The following is a 22,466-nucleotide window of genomic DNA, read 5'->3' as shown; positions in this document are numbered from 1 at the left end:
GCAGGCTTGCGTGACATATTGGAGTAGAACTGGCAGCCTCCACACTTGTCAACTATGTCTTTTGCCATCTCATTTGCTCTAGGCCAGTAAAATCCTGCTCGGTATGCTTTAGCCACAATGGTCCAAGAGGACGCATGGTGGCCACAGGTCCCCGAGTGGATATCATCAAGGATTATCCGACCTTCTTCTGGTGTTATGCACTTCTGACCGATTCCAGTCGCGCTTTCTCTATACAACTGCCCCTTTATGACTGTGAAGGCCTTGGATCGGCGGACGATCTGTCGAGCCTCTTCCTCGTCCTCTGGGAGCTCTTTCCTTAGGATATACGCGATGTACGGTATCGTCCAGTCGGGAGTGATTGCCAAGACTTCCATGATTAGGTCGACCACAGCAGGAACTTCGACTTCAGTCGGATCTGTGGCACTTTTCGGTTGTGGGGCTTCTTCTGTGAAAGGATCCTCCTGGACTGACGGCGAGCGGATGTGCTCCAAAAACACATTGCTGGGAATGGCTTCTCTCTTGGAGCCTATCTTTGCCAGATCATCAACTGCTTGATTTTTCAGTCGGGGGATGTGATGAAGCTCTAACCCCTCGAATTTCTTTTCTAGCTTTCTCACTGCATTGCAATAACCAGTCGTAGCCGGACTTCTGACGTCCCACTCCTTCATCACCTGATTAACCACCAAATCTAAGTCGCCATAGACCATGAGGCGACGGACGCCGAGTGAAATGGCCATGCGCAACCCATACAAAAGTGCTTCATACTCTGCTTCATTATTGGAGGAATCAAAGTGAATCTGGAGAACATATTTGAGCTTATCTCCTCGGGGGGAGACTAGAACTACCCCAGCACCGGAACCATTCAGCATCTTAGATCCATCGAAGAACATGGTCCAGTGCTCCGAGTGAACTTGAGTCGGAAGTTGCTGTTCAATCCACTCGGCGATGAAATCTGCGATTGCTTGGGACTTGATAGCCTTCTTTGCTTCAAACTTGATATCTAAGGGAAGGAGTTCAATCGCCCACTTGGCCACTCGACCAGTTGCATCTTTGTTGTGCAGAATCTCTGACAGTGGGGCGTCGCTGACGACTGTAATGGAGTGGTCAGAGAAGTAATGTGCAACCTTCTCCGTGGTCATGTAAATCCCATATACAAGCTTCTGGTAGTGAGGGTATCTTTGTTTTGAAGGGGTCAAAACTTCAGACAGATAATAGACTGGGCGCTGAACTCTGAAGGCCTTTCCTTCTTCTTCCCGCTTGACCGTAAGTACTGTACTGACAACTTGTCCTGTGGCTGCAATGTAAAGCAGCAGAGGCTCTTTGCTGATTGGGGCAGCAAGCACCGGCTGGGTGGTGAGTAGAGCTTTGAGCTCTGCAAATGCTGCGTCAGCTTCTGGAGTCCACTCGAACTTGTCAGACTTCTTCATTAGTCGGTAAAGAGGCAACGCCTTTTCACCGAGACGAGAAATGAATCGACTTAGAGCGGCCAAGCAGCCTGTAAGCTTTTGGACATCGTGCACGCGTACAGGACGCTTCATCCGGAGTATGGTGCCAACCTTTTCAGGATTGGCATCGATCCCCCGTTCGGAAACGAGAAAACCGAGTAACTTTCCACCTGGAACTCCGAATGTGCACTTTGATGGATTGAGCTTGATATCATACCTCCTGAGGTTGCCAAAAGTTTCAGCAAGATCAGCCCGCAGGTCGGAACCTTTCCGTGACTTGACCACAATATCATCCATGTATGCCTCCACATTCCGACTGATTTGAGTGAGTAGACACTTCTGAATCATTCTCATGAACGTGGCTCTGACGTTCTTGAGGCCGAACGGCATGGTGACGTAACAGAAGCATCCGAATGGAGTGATGAAAGCTGTTTTGATCTCGTCGGGTCCATACAGACGGATCTGATGGTACCCTGAATAAGCATCTAGAAAAGACAAACGCTCACATCCCGCGGTCGAGTCCACTATCTGGTCGATGCGGGGGAGAGGGAAATGATCTTTCGGGCAGGCCCGATTGATATGTTTGAAATCAATGCACATGCGAAGTGACTTGTCCTTCTTGGGGACCATGACGACATTGGCGAGCCACTCGGAGTGGTAAATCTCTCGGATGAACTCCGCTGCTAAGAGCCGAGCCACCTCCTCGCCAATGGCTTTCCTCTTCTGGACGGCGGACCGTCGAAGATGTTCTTTCACAGGCTTGAACTTCGGGTCGACTCGTAGACGGTGCTCAGCCAGCCCCCTGGGAACTCCAGGCATGTCAGAAGGCTTCCATGCGAAGACGTCCTAGTTCTCACGGAGGAACTGGATGAGCGCTCCTTTCTATTTGGAGTCGAGCTTCGTCGAGATGTGAGTCGGAGCAGCGTCGGGGTCGGTCGGGTGAATGTGAGCTGTCTTTGTTTCGCCGGACAACTGAAAAGCTGACTCTGAAGCAGGCTTCTTGGCCCATAGCAATTCACTCGGACCGGCAGTCTTTTGGTACTCTTGCAGCTCGACCACTGCCATCTGAGCATCTGCAATCTTTGAGCCTTTCTGAAAGCACTCTTCTGCCTTCTTCCGCTTGCCTGTAACAGTGATTACCCCTTTAGGGCCAGGCATCTTCAGTTTGAGGTACACGTAACATGGTCGAGCCATGAAGCGTGCGTAAGCTGGCCTGCCCAAAATGGCATGATAAGCACTTTGGAAGTCCACAACCTCGAATGTCAACTTTTCCTTGCGGTAATTCTTTGAATCACCGAAAACCACATCAAGAGCAATCTGGCCGAGTGATTCGGTTTTCTTGCCAGGAATGACTCCGTGGAAGCTCATGTTACTGGTACTCAGTCTGGACATCGGAATGCCCATTCCTTTCAAAGTTTCGGCGTACAGTATGTTCAGACCACTGCCACCATCCATCAAGACTTTGGTCAGTCGAGTGCCTTCGACAATTGGATCGACCACCAACGCTTGCCTCCCAGGGGTGGCAATGTGCGTAGGGTGATCAGACTGGTCGAACATGATGGCAGTCTGAGACCACTTCAGATAACTGGGTGTTGCCGGAGCAACCATATTCACCTCACGGTTGATGACTTTCAGTCGATTTTTGCTTTCGACATTAGCAAAAAATCATCAGGGTGGAATTGATTTGGGGGTATCCGTCGTCGCTATCTTCCTTGTCCTCGACTCTGTCTGACTCTTTTTCCTTATCCTTGGACTGTTTGCCTTGAAACTGCTGGATTAGGAGCCGACACTGTCGAGTGGTATGCTTTGGGTAAATGAAATTACCCTCTTCATCTTTCTTGGTGTGGATGTGACACGGCAGGTCCAAAACATCATTTCCATCCTGATCCTTGACTTTCTTGGGCTTCCAGGTGCCATTGGGTTTTCCCTTGAAGTTTCCCTGGGCTACGGCCAGGGCCTCCCCAGGAGCGGCTGGCTCGGCCTTCCGCTTCTGTTTCCGACTGGAATTTCCTCCGGTTTCTTGGGTGACTGCCTTGTGCTTGCCACTCCGGAGTCGGTCCTCGTCTTCACCATTAGCGTACTTGGTGGCAATCTCCATCATCCGATTCAGAGACATCTCTCCAGTTCGACCGAACTTCAGATTCAACTCTCTGTATTTAACGCCTTCCTTGAAGGCACAAACTGCTTGATGGTCTGGCACATTCTCAACCGAGTGATGCAGTGTGATCCACCTCTGGATGTATTCCCTCAGGGTTTCATTCGGCTTCTGCACGCAAGACCGCAACTCTGTAAGGCCTGCAGGTCGCTTGCATGTTCCTTCAAAGGTTGTGATAAACACTCAGGAGAGATCCTCCCAAGTGTAAATGCTGCTGGGTGCCAACTGATTTAGCCACGCTCTGGCTGAGCCCTCTAACATGAGAGGTAAATGCTTCATGGCCACCTCATCATTGCCACCGCCAATCTGTACAGCCACTCGGTAATCTTCGAGCCAAGTGTCAGGCTTAGATTCACCGGTGAACTTGCTGATTCCAGTCGCCAGCCTGAAATTGGGAGGAATCACTGCGGCTCTGATGGCTCGACTGAAACACTCTGGCCCTGAAGCATGTACTCTGCTGCTGGCGGGCGCATCTCTGTTCTGGCCGCCCCGATGAGCCCTATTCCTGTCAACCAAGCCTTGAACGAGGACAGATCTCGCGTCAAAGCCTGGGTCCCTGGGGTCGACGGGAACCCTCTGCCCAACGCTATGAGGGCGCCTATCATCTCGATGTCGAGGCGCATATGACCCACTCCTCGGGGGAGGGGTTGGCACTCGACGTCGATCATCACGATCGGATCGGTGATCATACTGCTCGTTCTTTCTGTACTGATCATGCCGGTCGCCACGTCCCTCACGCCTCGGGGGCGACCACGGGCTGTGAGCCGACTGGACCGTATCGGTTGCAACGGATCGACTGTGGATCCTATTCCGCGACTGAGAAACAGCGGAATTCTGGTTTCCCGCCGCCCGGAGCAACGCTCTGATCTGTAACAAGCCCCTGCCAGCCTCCGACTGGGAGGGCTGAATTGATTCTGCTATACGGGCTGCAGCGGCCAAATTCTGAACTGGGGTTCAATATACCTGCGTCGGCGGGAAGAGCTGGCGTCGACTGGACTCGGGAGCGCGCTGACGCGCTCGCTCGTCGAGTGCTCGCTGGAGATTCTCCAGTCGAGTGTGCTCGGCCAAATTAGCCAAACGCGCGTCCTCCAAGGCCCGGGCCTCGGGGGATTCTCCGACGATAGGGGTGCGGAGGGCGTCCGTGTTCCGGCGGCGAAGCTCCCCTCGTTGTGATAACGTGAAAGGTTCAGGGAGATACTCATCGTGGGGATGCGACGAGCCGCCCCCGCCCGCGCCCCCATCAGCGCGAGGGAAACCAGGAGGACTGTGTGTTCCATCGACCGCCAGGATCTCAGCCGCTGGGTCGCTGCTGTCGCACTCGGATGCGGTCTTCGCGGAGCCAGTTGACATGTCGAACATGCCGCAGAGGGATTTGTCGGGCTCGATTGCCGCGACTTGCGGGGTGGCCGACTGGCGAGCCACGGCATACCTCACCACCTCTGAAGTCTCGACCGACCGGAGCGCTTGTGCCAGTGGGAGACAGAGCGGGGAGGCGATACGGGGGCCGACCGATACTGGGTCGACGGCTGCCGCAGGAGGACGCCACGAACTAATGCACGGAAATGCGTTGCACTGCGGACGGGGAGCACGTCGACATCGAGTGGCGCCTCTTGAAGCCAGGCGGAGTCGTCAGCGATGAACGTGAGCGCGCCGAGACGGATCTCGCGGCCCTCCGCCAAAACTCCGCACGAAACCATGATCAAAGGGATCGGAAAAATCGCAACTTCTCCAATCAGGCGCTAAGATTCCGGCCCCACGGTGGGCGCCAACTGTCGTGGTTCTAACTCTGACAGTGATGTAGGGGGGTAAGTATGGAGAGGCTAGATCTCAGCTATTGGGAAGTTGTAAACAGACCAAGATGTACGAGTTCGGGCCCTTCGCGGAGGAAGTAACAGCCCTACATCTCGGTGCCCGGAGGCGGTCGATTGGATTACTGGCGTGTGAATAACTGGGGTGCGAACCCTTCATACTGAGGAGGGGGTGGCTTATATAGAGTTCGCCGGCCCCCTCATGCCCTCGGTAATGCAGGGTTTAAGGTACATTTAAGGTCGGGCGTTACTGGTAACGCCCCTAATAAAGTGCTATAATGACCATAAAGACTACTTAACAGCTGACCGTTTGCCTGCGGAGCGACTATAGGTCTCCTGGCGGTCGATTGGTTGGTTTCATGGTCGAGTGATAGCTTCCTGGTCGAGTGTCTTGAGTCCGTCGAGTGGGATACCTTCAAGTCGATTGAAAGGTGACTTCTCCTAGGGATGTCCTAGGGTAGGGCTCCTTGGACAGGTCTGTGTCCCTACCCTAGGTACATGTCCTCATCACTGAGCTTCTGAACTTCTGGTGGTGCATTTATCTACTAGACTGTTAAGTTTTATGCCAACCTTCCTTTTGTTATATAGTTCTAATTTGTTTTGGTGCGATACAAAATTTATTCTTAACGTGCAGCCACCGCCTAAAGAAAACAACAAGCCATTTTTGTATAGTGTAGGGTGTTCCCTATATTTGCACTGGTGGCGATCTTTGATGCCGAGTGGATGTAATCTGTGCAATCGCCTTAATAGTCTAGCATTAGTTTCGGCCTTATTTATTTCCTAGTCTTCTTTTTCCCTGGTTTGCTAGTGGCCGCAACTACCATGGGCCATATATGGGTCGTAGGATTCATGTGTCTCCTATGGGCCATCGATAAATGGGCCTGTAATTGGTGGGCCTCAGGTCGTCGGATAAATGGGTCTACATGGGCCATAATCGGGCATAATTGGTATCGGCCCAGCACGATAACAGGCCGTTAACAGGCTGTAGGACAGCAAAGGCTTAATTCTGTCACAGGCATAACGGGTCGTTAATGGGCCAGAATATAGGACGGGCTGGAAACGGCGCAATGGGTTAACAGGCCAAAAACGGGCCGACTCTTGCCATGGTCCGAATTTGGCCCATTAGGGTAACAGGCCAGTAACGGGCCGACTCTTGCCATGGGCCGAATTTGGCCCATTAGTGGAACAGGCCAGTAACGGGCCGACTCTTGCCATGGGCCGAATTTGGCACATTAGGGGAACATGCCAGTAACGGGCTGGAAGTAATCAAGGGCCGAAAAGGAGCCCAAGAACGTATGGGCCGTCAATAGGCCGAAAGCTAACACGGGCTGGAAACGGCTCATGTAAATCACGGGCCGTTAATGGGTATAAAGAAAATTACTGTTCATTATGGGCTAGAGTCACCGTGGGCCTATAATGGGCCAAAAGATACGAAGGCCTCATATGGGTCGAAAGACGTCGTGGGCCATACACGGGCCGAAAGTGAAAAGGGTTGGTATTATATTCGACGGCCCACATGACATTGTTGGGCCGATTTCCTTTAGGGCCTAACGGGCCATAAAATGGGCTATTTGCAAAGAGACCGTTAACAGGCTTTTCATGGGCCAGCCCGTTAACTTTTGACCAAGTCAAACGGGCCGGCTTTGTAAGCTAAATGGGACACTATTGGGTCGTGCCATGTGTCGACATATCATAGGCGCCTATCTGACCCACTGACGAGCTGACACGTGTTTCGTCCGGCCAAATAAGAATTTTACACGTGGAAATTTCCCATTGGTCGGGGCTGTTAACGGGTTATCGGATCCAAAACCCGACCCGATAGCTTAACGGCGTTCCGTTACGGTGGATGCCACGTGTCGGTCACCCTTGACGAAAGCACTTCTGTGACGCGCGATTTATCATCATGGAAGTGGACACTTTCATGATGATAATTTTGGTAATGTCATGGAACACTTCTACGACAGCACAGGTATGACTATCTTGATTCTGTCATAAATTTGTCATGGATGTACATGCATGAAAAAAACGCGACCTACTGTGAAAAACACGTATCATCACGGAAGTGTATTTTTTTGTAGTGAGTGGAGGAGAGGAGGCAGGCCACGGGAGGAGGCGCGCGCCCCCTTGGCCCAATCCGAATTGGACAAGGGGAGGGGGCGCGGCCTGAAGGAAATATTCCCTAGAGGCAATAATAAAGTTTTTATTTATATTTCCTTATATCATGATAAATTTTTATTATTCATGCTAGAATTATATTAACCGGAAACTTAGTACATGTATGAATACATAAACAAACAGAGTGTCACTAGTATGCCTCTACTTGACTAGCTCGTTAATCAAAGATGGTTAAGTTTCCTAGCCATGGACAAAGAGTTGTCATGTGATAAGCGGGATCACATCATTAGAGAATGATGTGATTGACTTGACCCATCCGTTAGCTTAGCATGATGATCGTTATAGTTTCATTGCTACTGCTTTCTTCATGACTTAAACATGTTCCTCAGACTATGAGATTATGCAACTCCCGAATACCGAGGAACACCTTGTGTGCTATCAAACGTCACAACGTAACTGGGTGATTATAAAGATGCTCTACAGGTGTCTCTGATGGTGTTTGTTGAGTTGGCATAGATCAAGATTAGGATTTGTCACTTCGAGTATCGGAGAGGTATCCCTGGGCCCTCTCGGTAATGCACATCACTATAAGCCTTGCAAGGAATGCAACTAATGAGTTAGTTACGGGATGATGCATTAAAGAATGAGTAAAGAGACTTGCCGGTAACGTGATTGAACTAGGTATTGAGATACCGACGATCGAATCTCGGGCAAGTAACATACCGATGACAAAGGGAACAACGTATATTGTTATCCGGTTTGACCGATAAAGATCTTCGTAGAATATGTAGGAACCAATATGAGCATCCAGGTTCTGCTATTGATTATTGACCGGAGATGAGTCTCGGTCATGTCTACATAGTTCTCAAACCCGTAGGGTCCGCACGCTTAACGTTCTGTGACGATTTGTATTATGAGTTATGTGATTTGATGACCGAAGTTTGTTCGGAATCCCGGATGAGATCGGGGACATGACGAGGAGTCTCGAAATGGTCGAGACGTAAAGATCGATATATTGGAAGGCTATATTCAGACATCGGAAAGGTTCCGAGTGATTCGGGTATTTTTCGGAGTACCGGAGAGCTACGGGAATTCGTATTGAGCCTTAATGGGCCATACGGGAAAGGAGAGAAAGGCCTCAAGGGTGGCCGCGCCCCTTCCTCATGGACTGGTCCGAATTGGACTAGGGAAAGGGGGTGCCCCCTTCCTTCCTTCTCCTTCTCCCTTCCCTTTTTCCTATTCCATGTGGGAGGTGGAATCCTACTAGGACTAGGGAGTCCTAGAAGGACTCCACACTTTGGGCGCGCCCTACGAGGGCCGGCCTCCTCCTCCCTCCATCCTTTATATACGAGGCCAGGAGGCACCCCATAGACACACAAGTTGATCATTGATCTCTTAGCCGTGTGCGATGCCCCCTTCCATCATAATCCACCTTGGTCATATCGTAGCGATGCGTAGGCGAAGCCCTGTTCCGGTAGCATCATCATCACCGCCATCACGCCGTCGTGCTGACGATGCTCTCCCTCGACACTCTGCTGGATCCTAAGTTCGTGGGACGTCACCGAGCCGAACATGTGCAGATCACGGAGGTGTCGTACTTTCGGTACTAGGATCGGTCGATCGTGAAGACGTACGACTACATCAACCGCGTTGTCATAACGCTTCCGCTTACAGTCTATGAGGGTACGTAGACAATACTCTCCCCTCTTGTTGCTATGCATCACCATGATCTTGCGTGTGCGTAGGAAAATTTTGAAATTACTGCGTTCCCCAACACGGCCCCCTCTTTCCTTCTCCGTCTCACTCCCTTCCCCTTTCCCCCTCTTCGTTGGAAGGAAAGGGGAGCGAATCCTACTAGGAACAGAGTCCTAGTAGGACTCCCCCCATGGCGTGCCCCCTTGGGCCGGCTTCCTCCTCCCTCCCTCCTTTATATACGTGGGGAGGGGGGCACCCGAAAGCACAACAATTGTTTCTTAGCCGTGTGCGGTGCCCTCTCCACAGTTTACCACCCCGGTCATATTGTCGTAGTGCTTAGGCGAAGCCCTGCGCGAATCACATCACCAACACTGTCGCCACGCCGTCGTGCTGACGGAACTCTCCCTCGACCCTCTACTGGATCAAGATCTCGAGGGATGTCATCGTGTTGAACGTGTGCTGAACACGAAGGTGCCGTACATTCGGTACTTGGATCGGTTGGATTATGAAGACGTTCAACTACATCAACCGCGTTACATAACACTTCCGCTTTCGATCTACGAGGGTACGTGGACACACTCTCCCGTCTCGTTGCTATGATTCTCCTAGATAGATATTGTGTGATCGTAGGAACTTTTTGAATTACTACGTTCCCCAACAGCCCCCACTAATAGATTTAGCCCGATTTGGAGGGCCCGTATTCCCCCTAAAGTGAAGATTTTCCTCTGGCAAGCTTCCAAAGGTCGTGTCCCTGCGGCTAACCAAATTCGTAAACGTAATGGCCCGGGCTCGGAGCATTGTGCTCTTTGTGGTGCCTTGGAGGACACGAATCATGTATTTTTTCCACTCTGTGCTGGCTAAACTGGCCTGGTGTTGTTTTAGGTCGTGGCTTCAGGTGTCCTGGGCCCCGTCATCCTTCTCTGAACTTCGGGTTCTCGCCAATGACCTGACTGGGGTCACTAAGCGATTACTTTGGGTTGGTCTGGGGGGCGATTTGTTGGGCCTTGTGGACTACCAGGAACAAATTTACCATCGAGCATGTTTTCCCTGCTAAACATGTTGACTGCTTATTCAAATCTTGCCTATTCCTACAGCAGTGGAGATCATTGACTAAGACGGAAGACCGAGACGCTTTTGACCTTCTATTCTCTAAAATTCGGGCCTCGGTGTCTTTCCTATCATGGCAGGAGCCAGTTGTGTAGTTGCCTTGGCATCTCTTTTGACTTAGTTGTTGGCTTCGTCGGTTCTGCTATGTTGGTTCTTCCTTATCTTCCGGCCCGCGTGCTGTGTTGGTGGCCTGGGTGCCCTGTACCTCGTACTTTCGTTCCGCCCTTGGGTGTGGGTGTGGTCATGATTGCTGGTTTGTGGTTTGTCTGGAACACTGCTTGGTGTCTTTATTTATAAAGTCGGGCTCATCTCTTTTCTCCAAAAAAAAGGTTGCACCAATGGTAGAATTCACATGGAGGTCGGGAGCACCTCTAAATTGTAGGTTCTTCCCCATCAGAATGTCTGCCCATTCTGTGCACAAGGTAAGGAAACTATCAACCACCTCCTCCTGATCTACAGTTTTGCTCGGGAGACTTGGGCAATCGTTTGCCGGGCCTTGGGAAGGCCGGAGTGGGCACATGACAGTCTAAGTGCGTGGTGCACAACAGGGAGGAAAAACAAACTTCATACTAAGGACACGAGAGCTATCATAATCCGCACATTGTGGGTGCTCTGGAAGCATTGAAATGTCATTGATTTTGATGGGGCGACGCAAGAAAATCATCGACACAATCGAGAAGGAAAGTATAAGTTGAAGCAAGGCCGGTCTTATTCGAGGCGACATGGAGGGGTTTGGAGCGGTCTTGCTAGATGGGCGACTGGGAGAGGTAAGATCTACTCCCTCCGTTAGATACATCCATTTCCGAGACAAGTAATTCCGAACGAAGGGAGTAGTAAACTAGATAGTGGTGGAGCGGGGCACCGGTCCATCAGCAGTTCTTCTTTCACTTCCATCTCGATGATACATCTTTTTCTTGCTTTCCTTGCCCACCACATTTCACAGCCATCACTAGCCCACCACCCCCGCCCGCCAACTATAATTTGCTCGCCGTCCGTTGCGGAGAGCGTTTCCCTTCCCTTCACAGCAAACACGTCTCCGGCGCCCCCAAATATATCCACTGCCGATGAGGCTCCCGGGATCCCGTAGCCACACGTCCAGAATTCTCCACCTGCCGCGGCCGACGACGACGCTCACGCCGCTGCTTTTAGCTCGGTCACCCGCCGGTCGCCTGACCGGTCGATCGACATTTTTTTCGCCGCAGGCCGGCCGGTGCATGCATGCACGCCCGCCTGCATGGTGCGCGCGGCCGTGTCGCGCCGTGAGGCTAGTGTTGCATGAGGATGCGCGCGCGTGCCAGGAGACGGCCTGAGCGTCCGGCGCAGCCGCTGTCTCCTCCGGTGCCGGCGCCGCGCGCTCCACGCGCGAGTCTGGCCGTTGGTGATCAGCGAACCAGCCCGTCTAGGAGTTGCTGGTTAGCCCGCCGGGTGGTTCTCTCCACCCCGGCCGCGCAATGGATCATCAGCAGAAGGCCGGCGTCCAGTCGGCCGGGTCAAACAAGTCGTCACAGTCGGGCTCGTTCGACTTCGAGCAGGACCAGAACCGCGACACCGACCGCCGGGAGGTCGTCGTCAAGATCGACGCCGACCCCTCGACCTCGCACGCGGCGGAGGGCACGGGCGGGTCGGGGTCTGGATCGGGCGAGACGTTCAGCTTCCAGAACCGCCAGCCGCAGTCTTCCGCGTCGCCGGCGCTGGGCGTCAGAGCGGAATGGAGCCAAGACCCCGCGGACCGCCTCATCGGCAACTTCCTACGGAAGCAGGCGGCGGCCGGCGGCGAGCTGCTGCTCGATCCCGACCTGGAAATAGAGGAGAGTCAGGAGAATCACGAGACGTGGAGGCCGCCGCGCCCGCCCACGTCCGTCACCAATTCCCGGGAGCTCCGCGTCTCGTTCCAAGATGCCCAGAAGCGTCTCGGCCAATCGTCGTCGTCGGCCTCCTCCTCGGACGCCACCGTCGACAACAATCGAAACCAGGATGCGAACGCAAGGGTCGACACCGCCGAGGTGGTACGTTGCACGTCGACATCGGCCGGGAACGACCTGTTGTCGCGCAGCAGGACGCGCTCCCGGCTGATGGACCCCCCGCCGCCGTCCAACGTCCTCCCCGGTGCCGACGGGGAGCGCAACGACCGCAAGTCGTTCGTCATGAAGGGGCGGCCCAAATCCGGGCATTACCGGTCGGGTCTCATCGGAAAGTCGGGTCTGATCGGCAAGTCAGGCGGCGCGCTCGACGACGAGGAAGACGACCCGTTCATCGACGAGGGCGTGACCGCCGCCGACTTCAAGCGCGAGAGGACGGACTGCCTCATCATCCTGGAATGGACCGGCCTGGTGATCATCGTGGCCACGCTGGTGTGCAGTTTCAAGATACGAAGCCTGCAAGGGAAGGAGTTCTCGGGGCTCCCACTCTGGAAGTGGGAGGTGCTGGTGTTCGTGCTCATCTGCGGCCGCCTCGTCTCCGGCTGGGTCCTCCGCATCACCGTCTTCTTCGTGGAGCGCAACTTCATGCTCCGCAAGAAGGTGCTCTACTTCGTGTACGGCGTGCGCCGCGCCGTGCGCACCGTGCTCTGGCTCGGCGCCGCGCTCATCTCCTGGCACCTGCTCTTCGACAACGGTGACCGGCTGGAGACGCAGACGGTGGTGCTGCACTACGTGACCAAGGTGCTGCTGTGCCTCCTGGTGGCCACCGTGATCCGGCTCGTCAAGACGCTGCTGGTCAAGGTGCTGGCCTCCTCCTTCCACGTCTCCACCTACTTCGACAGGATCCAGGACGCGCTCTTCAACCAGTACGTCATCGAGACGCTGTCCGGCCCGCCGCTGGTGGATGACGTGCAGCGGCTGCAGAGCGCGGGGGCGACCACGCCGAGGGAGTCCGCCGCTGCGGTGCCCAAGAGCGGGTGCCTAAGCAAGCAGCTGCAGAAGCAGAAGTCGGACGACGGGATCTCGATCGACCAGCTCCAAAAGATGAACCAGAAGAACGTCTCCGCGTGGAGCATGAAGAGGCTGATGAGGATCATTCGGTACGGAGCGCTGACGACCATGGACGAGCAGATCAAGCATGCGTCCGACCTGGGGGACGAGATGGCGACGCAGATACACAGCGAGCACGAGGCCAAGGTTGCTGCCAAGAGGATCTTCCATAACGTCGCCAAACCTGGATCCAAGTAACTACTCCCAGACATTGGTGTTGCTGTTGAAAAATGCTCATCAAATTCTTGATGGTGAACGATGTTGCATGCAGGCACATATACTTGTCGGATCTGATGCGGTTCATGAGGGAGGAGGAGGCTGTGAAAGCCATGGATCTCTTCGAAGGAGCCAAGGAGAACAACAGGGTCAGCAAGCGAGCGCTCAAGAACTGGGTGGTACGTGAAGCTCTGCATCGACAGTCCGTTATCAACATACTCCATGTGGTGTGGGTTCTAAACTTGTGATTGCAGGTGAACGCGTTCAGGGAGCGCAAGGCCCTGGCCCTGACGCTCAACGACACCAAGACGGCGGTGAACAAGCTCCACCAGATGGCCAACGTGCTGGTGGCGCTCATCGTGCTCGCGCTGTGGCTCCTCATCCTGGGGATCGCCACCACGCGCCTCTTCGTCCTCCTCAGCTCGCAGCTCGTCCTCGCGGTCTTCATGTTCGGCAACACCCTCAAGACCGTCTTCGAGGCCATCGTCTTCCTGTTCATCGTGCACCCTTTCGACGTCGGCGATCGCTGCGAGGTCGACGGCATGCAGGTCGCTCAGAGATTCTCCCCGCCTCTGCTGCTTCACTGAGTTAGACACACGAGATTGTTCGGGATAACTGATCGACGTGGATGAACGGATCTTTCAGGTGGTCGTCGAGGAGATGAACATCCTGACGACGATCTTCCTCCGACACGACAACCTCAAGATCTACTATCCCAACAGCCAGCTCGCCGTCTTGCCCATCATGAACTACTACCGGAGTCCTGACATGGGAGACGCGGTTGACTTCTCCGTTAACGTCGCTACGCCGGCGGAGAAGCTGGCCCTCATGAAGGAAAGGCTGATGCAGTACGTGCCATTGCACTTGCCTCACTCCTTTTCTGCACTGTTTGAGCAATTGGCTAATTACGCCACTTATATATTTCTTGGTTCTACTTTAACTTTCTTGAGTTTCCCTTTTACTTTGTTTCGAATTTCAGTTATCTCGACAACAAGAAAGAACATTGGTACCCTGGCTCCATGATCGTGCTCCGCGACATTGATGATACAAACCGACTCAAGATAACCATATGGTGCCGCCACACCATCAACTTCCAGGACATAGGGATGAGATTCGAGAGGAGGGAGCTGATTCTCCAGGAGATGATGAAGATTCTAAGAGAACTCGACATCGAATACCGGATGTTGCAACTCGACATCAATGTTCGGAACGTGCCCCCTATCCATTCTAATAGGATGCCAACAACATGGAACACAAATTTTTGAAATTTGTTACCATGTGCACCAACTTAATTGGTGAGGTTGTGTACTCAAGATTTCATATTGCTAGGTCCTCTAGTTTTGTAGAAGGTGTAAAATATAAAGTATTTTGATCCACAACTTGCTGAGGAGAACATGATGCGTTATCGAGTAACAACACATGAGGTAGGTTTTACGCTTAGCTTTTGAGCGATGGGGGAAGGGGAAGGCAAGATGACCATTGTTGTTGTTGTTGGAGTTAAGTGCAATGTCGGAGGGATGAAAAGGCAATCCTCATTTAGTCTTTAGGGGATTTATAATGGGGGCTCTTGTTGGAGATGCTCCAACTAAAAGAATCCGCGGATAATTATTTCTTAGTTTTCGTAACCACTAGTTCGTATGAAAAGCACACTGCCTTTGTTCCGTCCATGAACGCTGCCGCCATCATGACCTAATCTGCACGCCCCATTGGCATGCTCGCAGCACCTACTATCCGCACTATCTTTCTCTATGTATGTTGCCGCATCCCTACCCACACGTGTTGGCTTGTTGTTATGTGTTACATTGTAATCAAGAGGGCTGGATCCATGAATTATAAGAGCGGGGAGGGGCCAGTGGCTCATAACACGGTATTTCACAAAAGCAATTTCATGAAGGCCAGCATTGCAATATAACATGCAATTTGTTTTTGTTCTTCAAAAAGGAATGTGTTGTCTTTGACTTCACAATGATTATCCCACGGAAATATACACAAACAAGTGACTATTTTCTATAGACAAACAGAGGTAGTAGTATAACTCAACTTGCATGATTTTTTAACTAGGGAGCAAAAAAACAATGAAATTTGCTTCGGGTATTGAATGATATGTTAATTCCTCAATCCATCTTGATATTCCGGTGTCTAGCTCACTATCTAGCCATCGACTTGATTAGGAGTGGTAGCACTGCATTAACATTAATGGGGAGGTGGGCCCCTAGTTTAGGTCTTCTCATGGGGTGAGGCAGGGGATCCCATTTCACCCTTACTCTTTACCCTTGCGGTCGACGCCCTTGCAGCTATCCTGGATAAGGCTCGGATGGTCGGCCGCATCTCATGTAGTTGGGTATATTATTTCGGGAGGTTGTGTCACGCACCTCCAATATGTGAATGATACCATCATCATGATGGAGGGGTTACAACTGGATATCGTCACACTCAAGTTCCTCTACCACTGCTTTGAGTCCATATCCAACCTTAGATTCACTTCGATAAGAGTGAGGTTGTGGTTCTGGGATATTGAAGGATGATCGGCAGCGAATTGTGGATAATGTTAACTGTAGGTTGCCCTCCTCCCCCGTTGCTTACTTGGGGATGCCCCTCTCTGACTCGAGGATCCTTGTTCGGGATTTTGACCTGCTTACGGGATGGGTCTCATCTCTATACAAACCGTGGTGCGAGAGGTTCACTTTCAAAAGGAGTAAATTTGTGCTTATCTACTTCTGTCTCTTTAGCCTTCCCATGTATATCATGGGGTTGCATATTCTGCCGGAAGGGATACATAGTTAGTTCCTTTGACAAGGACCTTTCGTGGTTCTTTTGGTAGGCGGCGTACGGACGACAGAAGTACCACATGGTCAAGGTATCCTTGCGTCTCACCGCATGAACATGGCACTTATGCTCAGATGAGTTTGCAGAATTCTTAGGGAGGATGGGAGCTTGTGACTACAACTTGTTAAAGCGAAGTACCTGCATGGCCGCCCTCTTCTCGCATGTGACCATATGGATGGATTCCATTTCTAGAAGTCTAGCTATTCGGTCCATCAAGCAGGAGATTTGACTTGGGTTTTCGGTGTCCACGGGCAATGGCGAGGGATTCTCTTTTGGCTAGATCCATAGTTGGACGGGTCTCCCTTTTGTGCTGAGTTTTCAGACTTCTTGGCTTTTTAATTGTATCCGTAGTTGTTGGTTGCCTCAGCTGCCCACGATGGGAAATGGAATGCCTTGTTCCCACGGACATTTGGGGGCGAGGAAACCATAGCTTAGACCACCCTTCCGGTGGTCCCCCTGACAATGCTTCTATACTATTTGGATGCTATATCTTGGCGCTTTACCCCTTTGGGGCTCTTTTACATTGGGTCGACATATCATGCATTATCTCGGGCGCCGATTCTGGCATGGACCACACTGGTGTGAAAAGTTCCCTTTCCTTATAGATCAAGATATTTGTGGGGCAGCTCTTGCATGGTCACCTCCCATCAGGGATGGAGGTGATTAGGCGGCATGGGCCTGGCGATGGCTCGTTCCCTCTTTGCGGTGTCCTGGAGAATAAGATCCACATCTACTTTACCTGCCCCGCTGCCCATTTTCTTTGGTAGTTTTTCCATGAGACTATGGGGTCAGCATGCAAGGCTGTAGACCTGGCCGAGTTCCTCCAAACTCGTCCCAACTAGACTGGTAGGAAGAGACACACCTCTTTTATCTAGTGTCACGACGATAACATGGACCCTTTGGACGACACGTAACAAGATGGTTATTGAGTGGGTCTTCTTGCGGTGGGCCACTCACTCTACTCAAATTCTTTGCCTTTTTATAGCATTGACACCTGCTCTCTAGGCAGCATGATCGAGATCAACTTGGCCGCGTGCTGGACGTGCTGACCACAGCAGGATGCTACCTTGCGCCGCCTCTAGACCTCTAATCTGCTGGCCCTTGTTGGCCTTTTTTCTCCTTTGTGTACAAACTCAAAAAAACAAATCTCCCCGGGGGAGTGACTAATTGGAGGGGGCCGCCCCTTTTGCCCGGGGTCATGGGCTGACCTTGTATAATAGGGAGATTTCTTTCTGTTTGGTTTGTTCTGAATGGTCTTTTTTATTTTACCTCGGTTTTATTTTTTTCCCTTTTCCCTTTTTCCTGTTCCTTTATTTTTTTTGGTTTCCATCATTTCTTTCTTTGGTTTTCTTCAGGAGTTTTTTCAACACATGTCTATATTTTCCATACCCATTGTACATTTTTCGTATATAGCAGGAAAAAAATTGTACTCATTTATAAAACTTAAAATACTTGAATAACATTTTGTGACAAATATATGTTTTCTTTTTTTAGGGTAAATATTGCCGCATTTATTTAAAACTCAAACCCCGGAATGTCATCTGCGATTACAGAAATAACAAAGTCTGGGGGGACCCCCAACCACACCTTACACAAATTCATCACCAACACCTACTTTAGCTAATTTATGCGCGGCAATATTAGCAGAACGCCGAACCCAAGAAATCTTGTACTCGACGAAGGACCCAAGAAGAGCTTTCACCTCCTCAATCCAAGGGCCGTTAGCCGACAGATTTCTCGCTGAATGTTTCAGCATATTCACCACAGCTTGAGCATCCAACTCCAGATGAACTCTTGTTGCGTTAATGTCTGCTGCTACCTGCAAAGCACGTCGACACGCCAAGACCTCAGTAGCTTCCGGATCCATAATGTTTGGGAAATGATGACAGGTAGCTGCCAGAAAGGCACCATTGTGATCTCTAAGAACTGCTCCTCCTCCTCCTTTCGCTCCAAATTTTGACACTGCACCATCTGAGTTTACTTTAACCCATCCCTCGTCAGGAGGCTCCCAGCGCTGTGGTTCTGGTTTTCATGTCTACTTTTTTCATACACATTGTATATTTTTTGTATAATCTAAGATATTATTATATCTTTATCTTTATCTTTACCTACTAATAAACCAGCGAGTGCTTCTGGTTTGGCGTCGGCTGTTTTGCAAAAAAGTCCCCATGTTTCTGAGAAATTAACCCGCAGTCCTACTTAAAGTGTGGATAACGTTTCAATTTTACAAAGAAACCCCTCTAATCCCGGGCCCGAACCGGACCGCGCCGTCGCCCGCAGCTCCCTCCTGCGGGAGCTCCCCTCGCGCCCGCAAGCCGCCTCGCCGGCGACCCCACACCTCCGCCACGCCCCGCCGCCGGCGACCTTCCCCGCTAAGGATCTCCGGTCGCTCCGCCACCTCGCCCCTCTCCCTTCTCCTCCTTCTCGATCTCCTCTCACCTCTCTTCCTCTTTCTCGCTGGATAGGACCTCCATGGCGCCGTTGGACCTCAATCTCGCTGGATCCGGCCGCCTCCACACCAAATCCGCCGGAAATGGATCCTCCGTGGCCAGATCCGCCTAGATCCGACCGGGCCCCGCCGTCATCGCCACCGGAGCGCCGCCCCGCTCGACCTGCAGCGCCACCTTCCACCGGCAGCCCCCAGTCTCGGTCGCCACTCGATCATGTGGATGATGCTCGGCGTGTCCCTGTAATTGCCGGCTACTGCCGCTCCCCGCCCCTGTTCAATTAAGCCAACGCTTGAAATTTTGGTTCAGACTGACCTGCTCTTCAATCCTTGCTGATTTGTGGTTTTGAGACCCACCCAAGCAGGGTCTGCGTTCATGAGGAGAACCTGCTGTTCCTGGAGGCCTGGCAGACAGTCGATCCCGCTGCTACCACAAGTCCGCTTTGTGACGAGCTGGTCAACACACGGGAGGAGACATATATGATTCCACTTGTGCAAAGTCTGCCTGTACTACTATCCATATTGCCCCATAGCAATACAATTTATCTACTACCTCAATAGCTCACTTCTGCAAGTCATAACGTGACACTTAATATCTTAGAAAGTACAACCGAGTTTAATAAGTGGATCAAATGCAGTTGTCATGCACCTCCTTTGGTTGAATCTGAATTCTGTTAGAAACATGGCAAACCACCTAAATATGCCATTGATCTATACAAAACTGAGATATTTTGTGTTTTTATAGTTCTTTTGTGCTCTGACCGAATTTGCTTATCTGACATTTTTTCAGATGTTGCAACCTTGGGCGATCGGTTCATTGGATTCTTGAAACCAATGCCTTTTCTGAATTAAGTCTGGCATGCAAGGTGCCCTCATGGTTTATTTCCAAGATGGCGCTGGGATCTCGGGGACGTGCCGGACGGCGTCGCGTTCCTGCACCTTGGGGATAGCTTGGGTCGAATTCTCCTCCATGCAATCTTGTGCTCCTTTGGTATGTGTGGCTTCGCCCATCTTCCTCATATTTTCTTCTGTTCACTGTTGTAGCCTTACTATGCATCCTGGAGCGACACCATGTATTCCAGAGCTGCTACATGAACACAATGAAACACCTGACCTTCAAAGGAAATGATACAGCTGGCCAATTTGGTTTGGAGTTTGCAGGAGGCTTTCAGATGTTTTTCTATGTTACATACCCCACGTTAGCCAACAAAATAAGTCGATATTCTGTATGGATATAGGATTTGCATATTTTCTATTGTTTCTAGCAAATACAGACTAAGTCTCTGATTATCTGCAGGGTGTTTCTAATCTTTCTACCTTCTAGCATAAATAGAGGTATGGTGCCTAGAGTTCAACTATTTATCCTATGTAGTATAATTGACATTTAAGTTATACAACCTTTCCAGATTTCTCAATATCATGCCTAGAGCTTATAATCCTTTCTTTGAAGATCCATAGCCAGACTTTGAAACTGTTGCATATACATAAATTAAACTAGCTGCCTATAGTACGAGTATTATATAGATTTGTATGTATGTAGTTACTTTGTTCTGTGGCAAAAGGGTTCAAGGCTAGCATTTTTTAAATATAGCATATTCATATAAATTTTCTTGCAATTCTAACTATGAAATCCACATTCACTCGGTAATTTTTCTGTAATAATATAAATGATCTTTCAGTCACAATGCCAGTATTTAGAACTAAATTTGATGGGCCTAAATTCCCCTTGGACCCCCACCCCCTCATTATATTCCTATATCTCCAATCTCCTTTCTCCACCAGCTATCAGGGAATAGAGATCACATCATGAATTTGTTTTTTGTCAGAGATGTTCTCCATCGCTATTGGCTGTCAAATTTGCGATGCAATCCATCCGTATGTTGGCACAATCAGCAGAACAAAGCAGCTACCATGATTTGCCCATTGATCTCTTGGAGTGATTCAAACCTGCAACACCAGGGTAAGAAGTTTCGGTTTTCTTATTAATGCAACTGATTTTGTAAGGTTAGAACAATGTCAGTTTGCTTTTATGTTGGTTTTATAATTTCTACATATTCCTTTCTTACGGATTCTGCCTTCAAGGAAATCTAATTATCTAGGTAGTATGGAAAAGCAAGCAAATTATATAACTATTTGGGTATACTCATGCTCTGCTATGTCAGATTGAGTAGAAATAATTATTTTGTTCACCCATCTTATTTTTTCCCACGTAATGACTCATGCTCTACTATGTCAGATTGAGTGACTCCTGCATATGATAACTGAAGAATTTTTCATCAATTTTCCAACCTGAATTAGCTACAGAATTTGGGAAAAGAGGAGTCCAGGCTCTAATGAACACACCGTCTTTCCCAGGTAACTAATAGTTGGCACCTCTACATTTACATTATATCAGGCCAGCGCCACAAAGTCCTTGTATGCGTCTGCCTGCCTACATTGATGGGCGATCCGGTCGCAAAGAAATGGATAAAAAATATACATCAGTTTGTCAAAATACCCGTTGGTTATCTTATGAACGATTATAGCTATTACCAGAGTACAAGCAAATATGTAACAATTTTTCCTTGAAGGAAACTTGTATTATGATTATTACATTTTGATCTTGGAGCTATGGTCGACTTTAGTAGATGGTTACTTTAGTCTGCACCAGTCAAATATTTTCTAATTACATGTCTGAGCACCATCAGGATAACCTGATTATTGTGTCACAAGCTTGCTATTTCTATTTGTGCAAATTCTGTAGTTATTTCAGTGTTCTGCATGATGCATAAGTTTTTTCACAACATAAAGAAGTGGATGTACAACTTGATTCTGCTTTATTATTTAGTACCAGTTAACTTTGTAAATCCCAGTTTCTCCAGTATTGTAACTGTCAAATCGTCAAGTTAACCTGATTTTTCTCTTTGGACAGCTTGCAATTTGTAATATTATGATTTTCCTTTTGCAGAAACCACTTCAACTAGCCCAGGACTGTGTCTATTAGTCCTCCGGTATTTGTTGAGATGACACATTGTATGGCAGGTAACAAGCAACTGAAGCATGAAGATTTTTTTAATTTCTTGGAAAGTATAACCACCTTAACCCAGGATGCAAGATGAAGGATCCAATATGTCAGGACCAACGAGGGAATTGCAGTATGTCAGAACCAATGAGAGAATTGTAGAGCTTCATATTAAGTTTATTTTAGCTGCTTGCCCGCTTCAAGTGTCTAGATTACAGGAAACATGTTTCTTTAAGTGACAAACCTGGATACCAATTTATTCAAACTATTATATTTCTTATAGAAGTAATGCAATATATTCTCTCTCTTGTGCCTATTTGAAATACCGTTGTGGGTATGTACTTTGCATCTCATATTGCAAGGATAAAACATTGTATGCATACTCTCTCTCTTAACTGTAGCAAGCATGGAGCAGGAAAGAGTGATGAACCTTCTAATATGGATATTGTACATGTATGAGCTACGGGTCACTATTGTTTATCATATGGATTGTAGATGTAGCAACACTGAAATTTATAACATATCCTCAAATTTCTTCATTTTAGCATTTATAATATACTAGAGCTAGCAAAAAAATAGAATAAAAAGGTTCATTAGAGAAATATTATAATTGACGATTGTGTGTCAAATGGCAGTGAATTTATATCTATGTGTGGGATCTTGATGAAAGATTACATGCAAAG

The 22,466-nt window shown here is 49.8% G+C and overlaps 1 protein-coding gene and 1 long non-coding RNA gene across 3 annotated transcripts; both read left to right on the top strand.

Annotated features, from left to right (window-relative positions):
• The first annotated feature begins 11,776 nt into the window (after positions 1 to 11,776).
• Positions 11,777 to 14,983, top strand: LOC119358067 (mechanosensitive ion channel protein 5-like). The gene is made up of 5 exons (XM_037624782.1): positions 11,777 to 13,488; positions 13,566 to 13,689; positions 13,765 to 14,058; positions 14,156 to 14,358; positions 14,490 to 14,983. The coding sequence occupies exons 1-5, from the start codon at positions 11,777 to 11,779 to the stop codon at positions 14,773 to 14,775; spliced, it is 2,619 nt and encodes an 872-aa protein (XP_037480679.1). The 3' UTR covers positions 14,776 to 14,983.
• Positions 14,984 to 18,580: 3,597 nt separating this feature from the next.
• On the top strand, positions 18,581 to 20,117 carry LOC119359801. 2 transcript variants are annotated; one of them, XR_005172668.1, is made up of 3 exons: positions 18,581 to 19,289; positions 19,573 to 19,773; positions 20,080 to 20,117. It is a non-coding gene; the product is annotated as an uncharacterized LOC119359801 (long non-coding RNA). The 2 variants fall into 2 exon arrangements; XR_005172667.1 differs by having other exon boundaries at positions 18,589 to 18,721; positions 18,802 to 19,773.
• Positions 20,118 to 22,466: the final 2,349 nt, after the last annotated feature.

Source organism: Triticum dicoccoides, chromosome 2A, assembly GCF_002162155.2.
Source record: "Triticum dicoccoides isolate Atlit2015 ecotype Zavitan chromosome 2A, WEW_v2.0, whole genome shotgun sequence".
Taxonomy (NCBI): Eukaryota; Viridiplantae; Streptophyta; class Magnoliopsida; order Poales; family Poaceae; genus Triticum; species Triticum dicoccoides.
The sequence above is the reverse complement of the archived record's forward strand: the minus strand, read 5'-3'. Positions and strand labels throughout refer to the sequence as shown.

Excerpts from the sequence above, each read along its gene's own strand:
- LOC119358067 (XM_037624782.1), top strand. The coding sequence starts at position 11,777 with ATGGATCATCAGCAGAAGGCCGGCGTCCAGTCGGCCGGGTCAAACAAG. Across the intron at positions 14,059-14,155 it reads GCGAGGTCGACGGCATGCAG|GTGGTCGTCGAGGAGATGAA; the intron begins GTCGCTCAGAGA and ends CGGATCTTTCAG. Across the intron at positions 14,359-14,489 it reads ATGAAGGAAAGGCTGATGCA|TTATCTCGACAACAAGAAAG; the intron begins GTACGTGCCATT and ends TTCGAATTTCAG.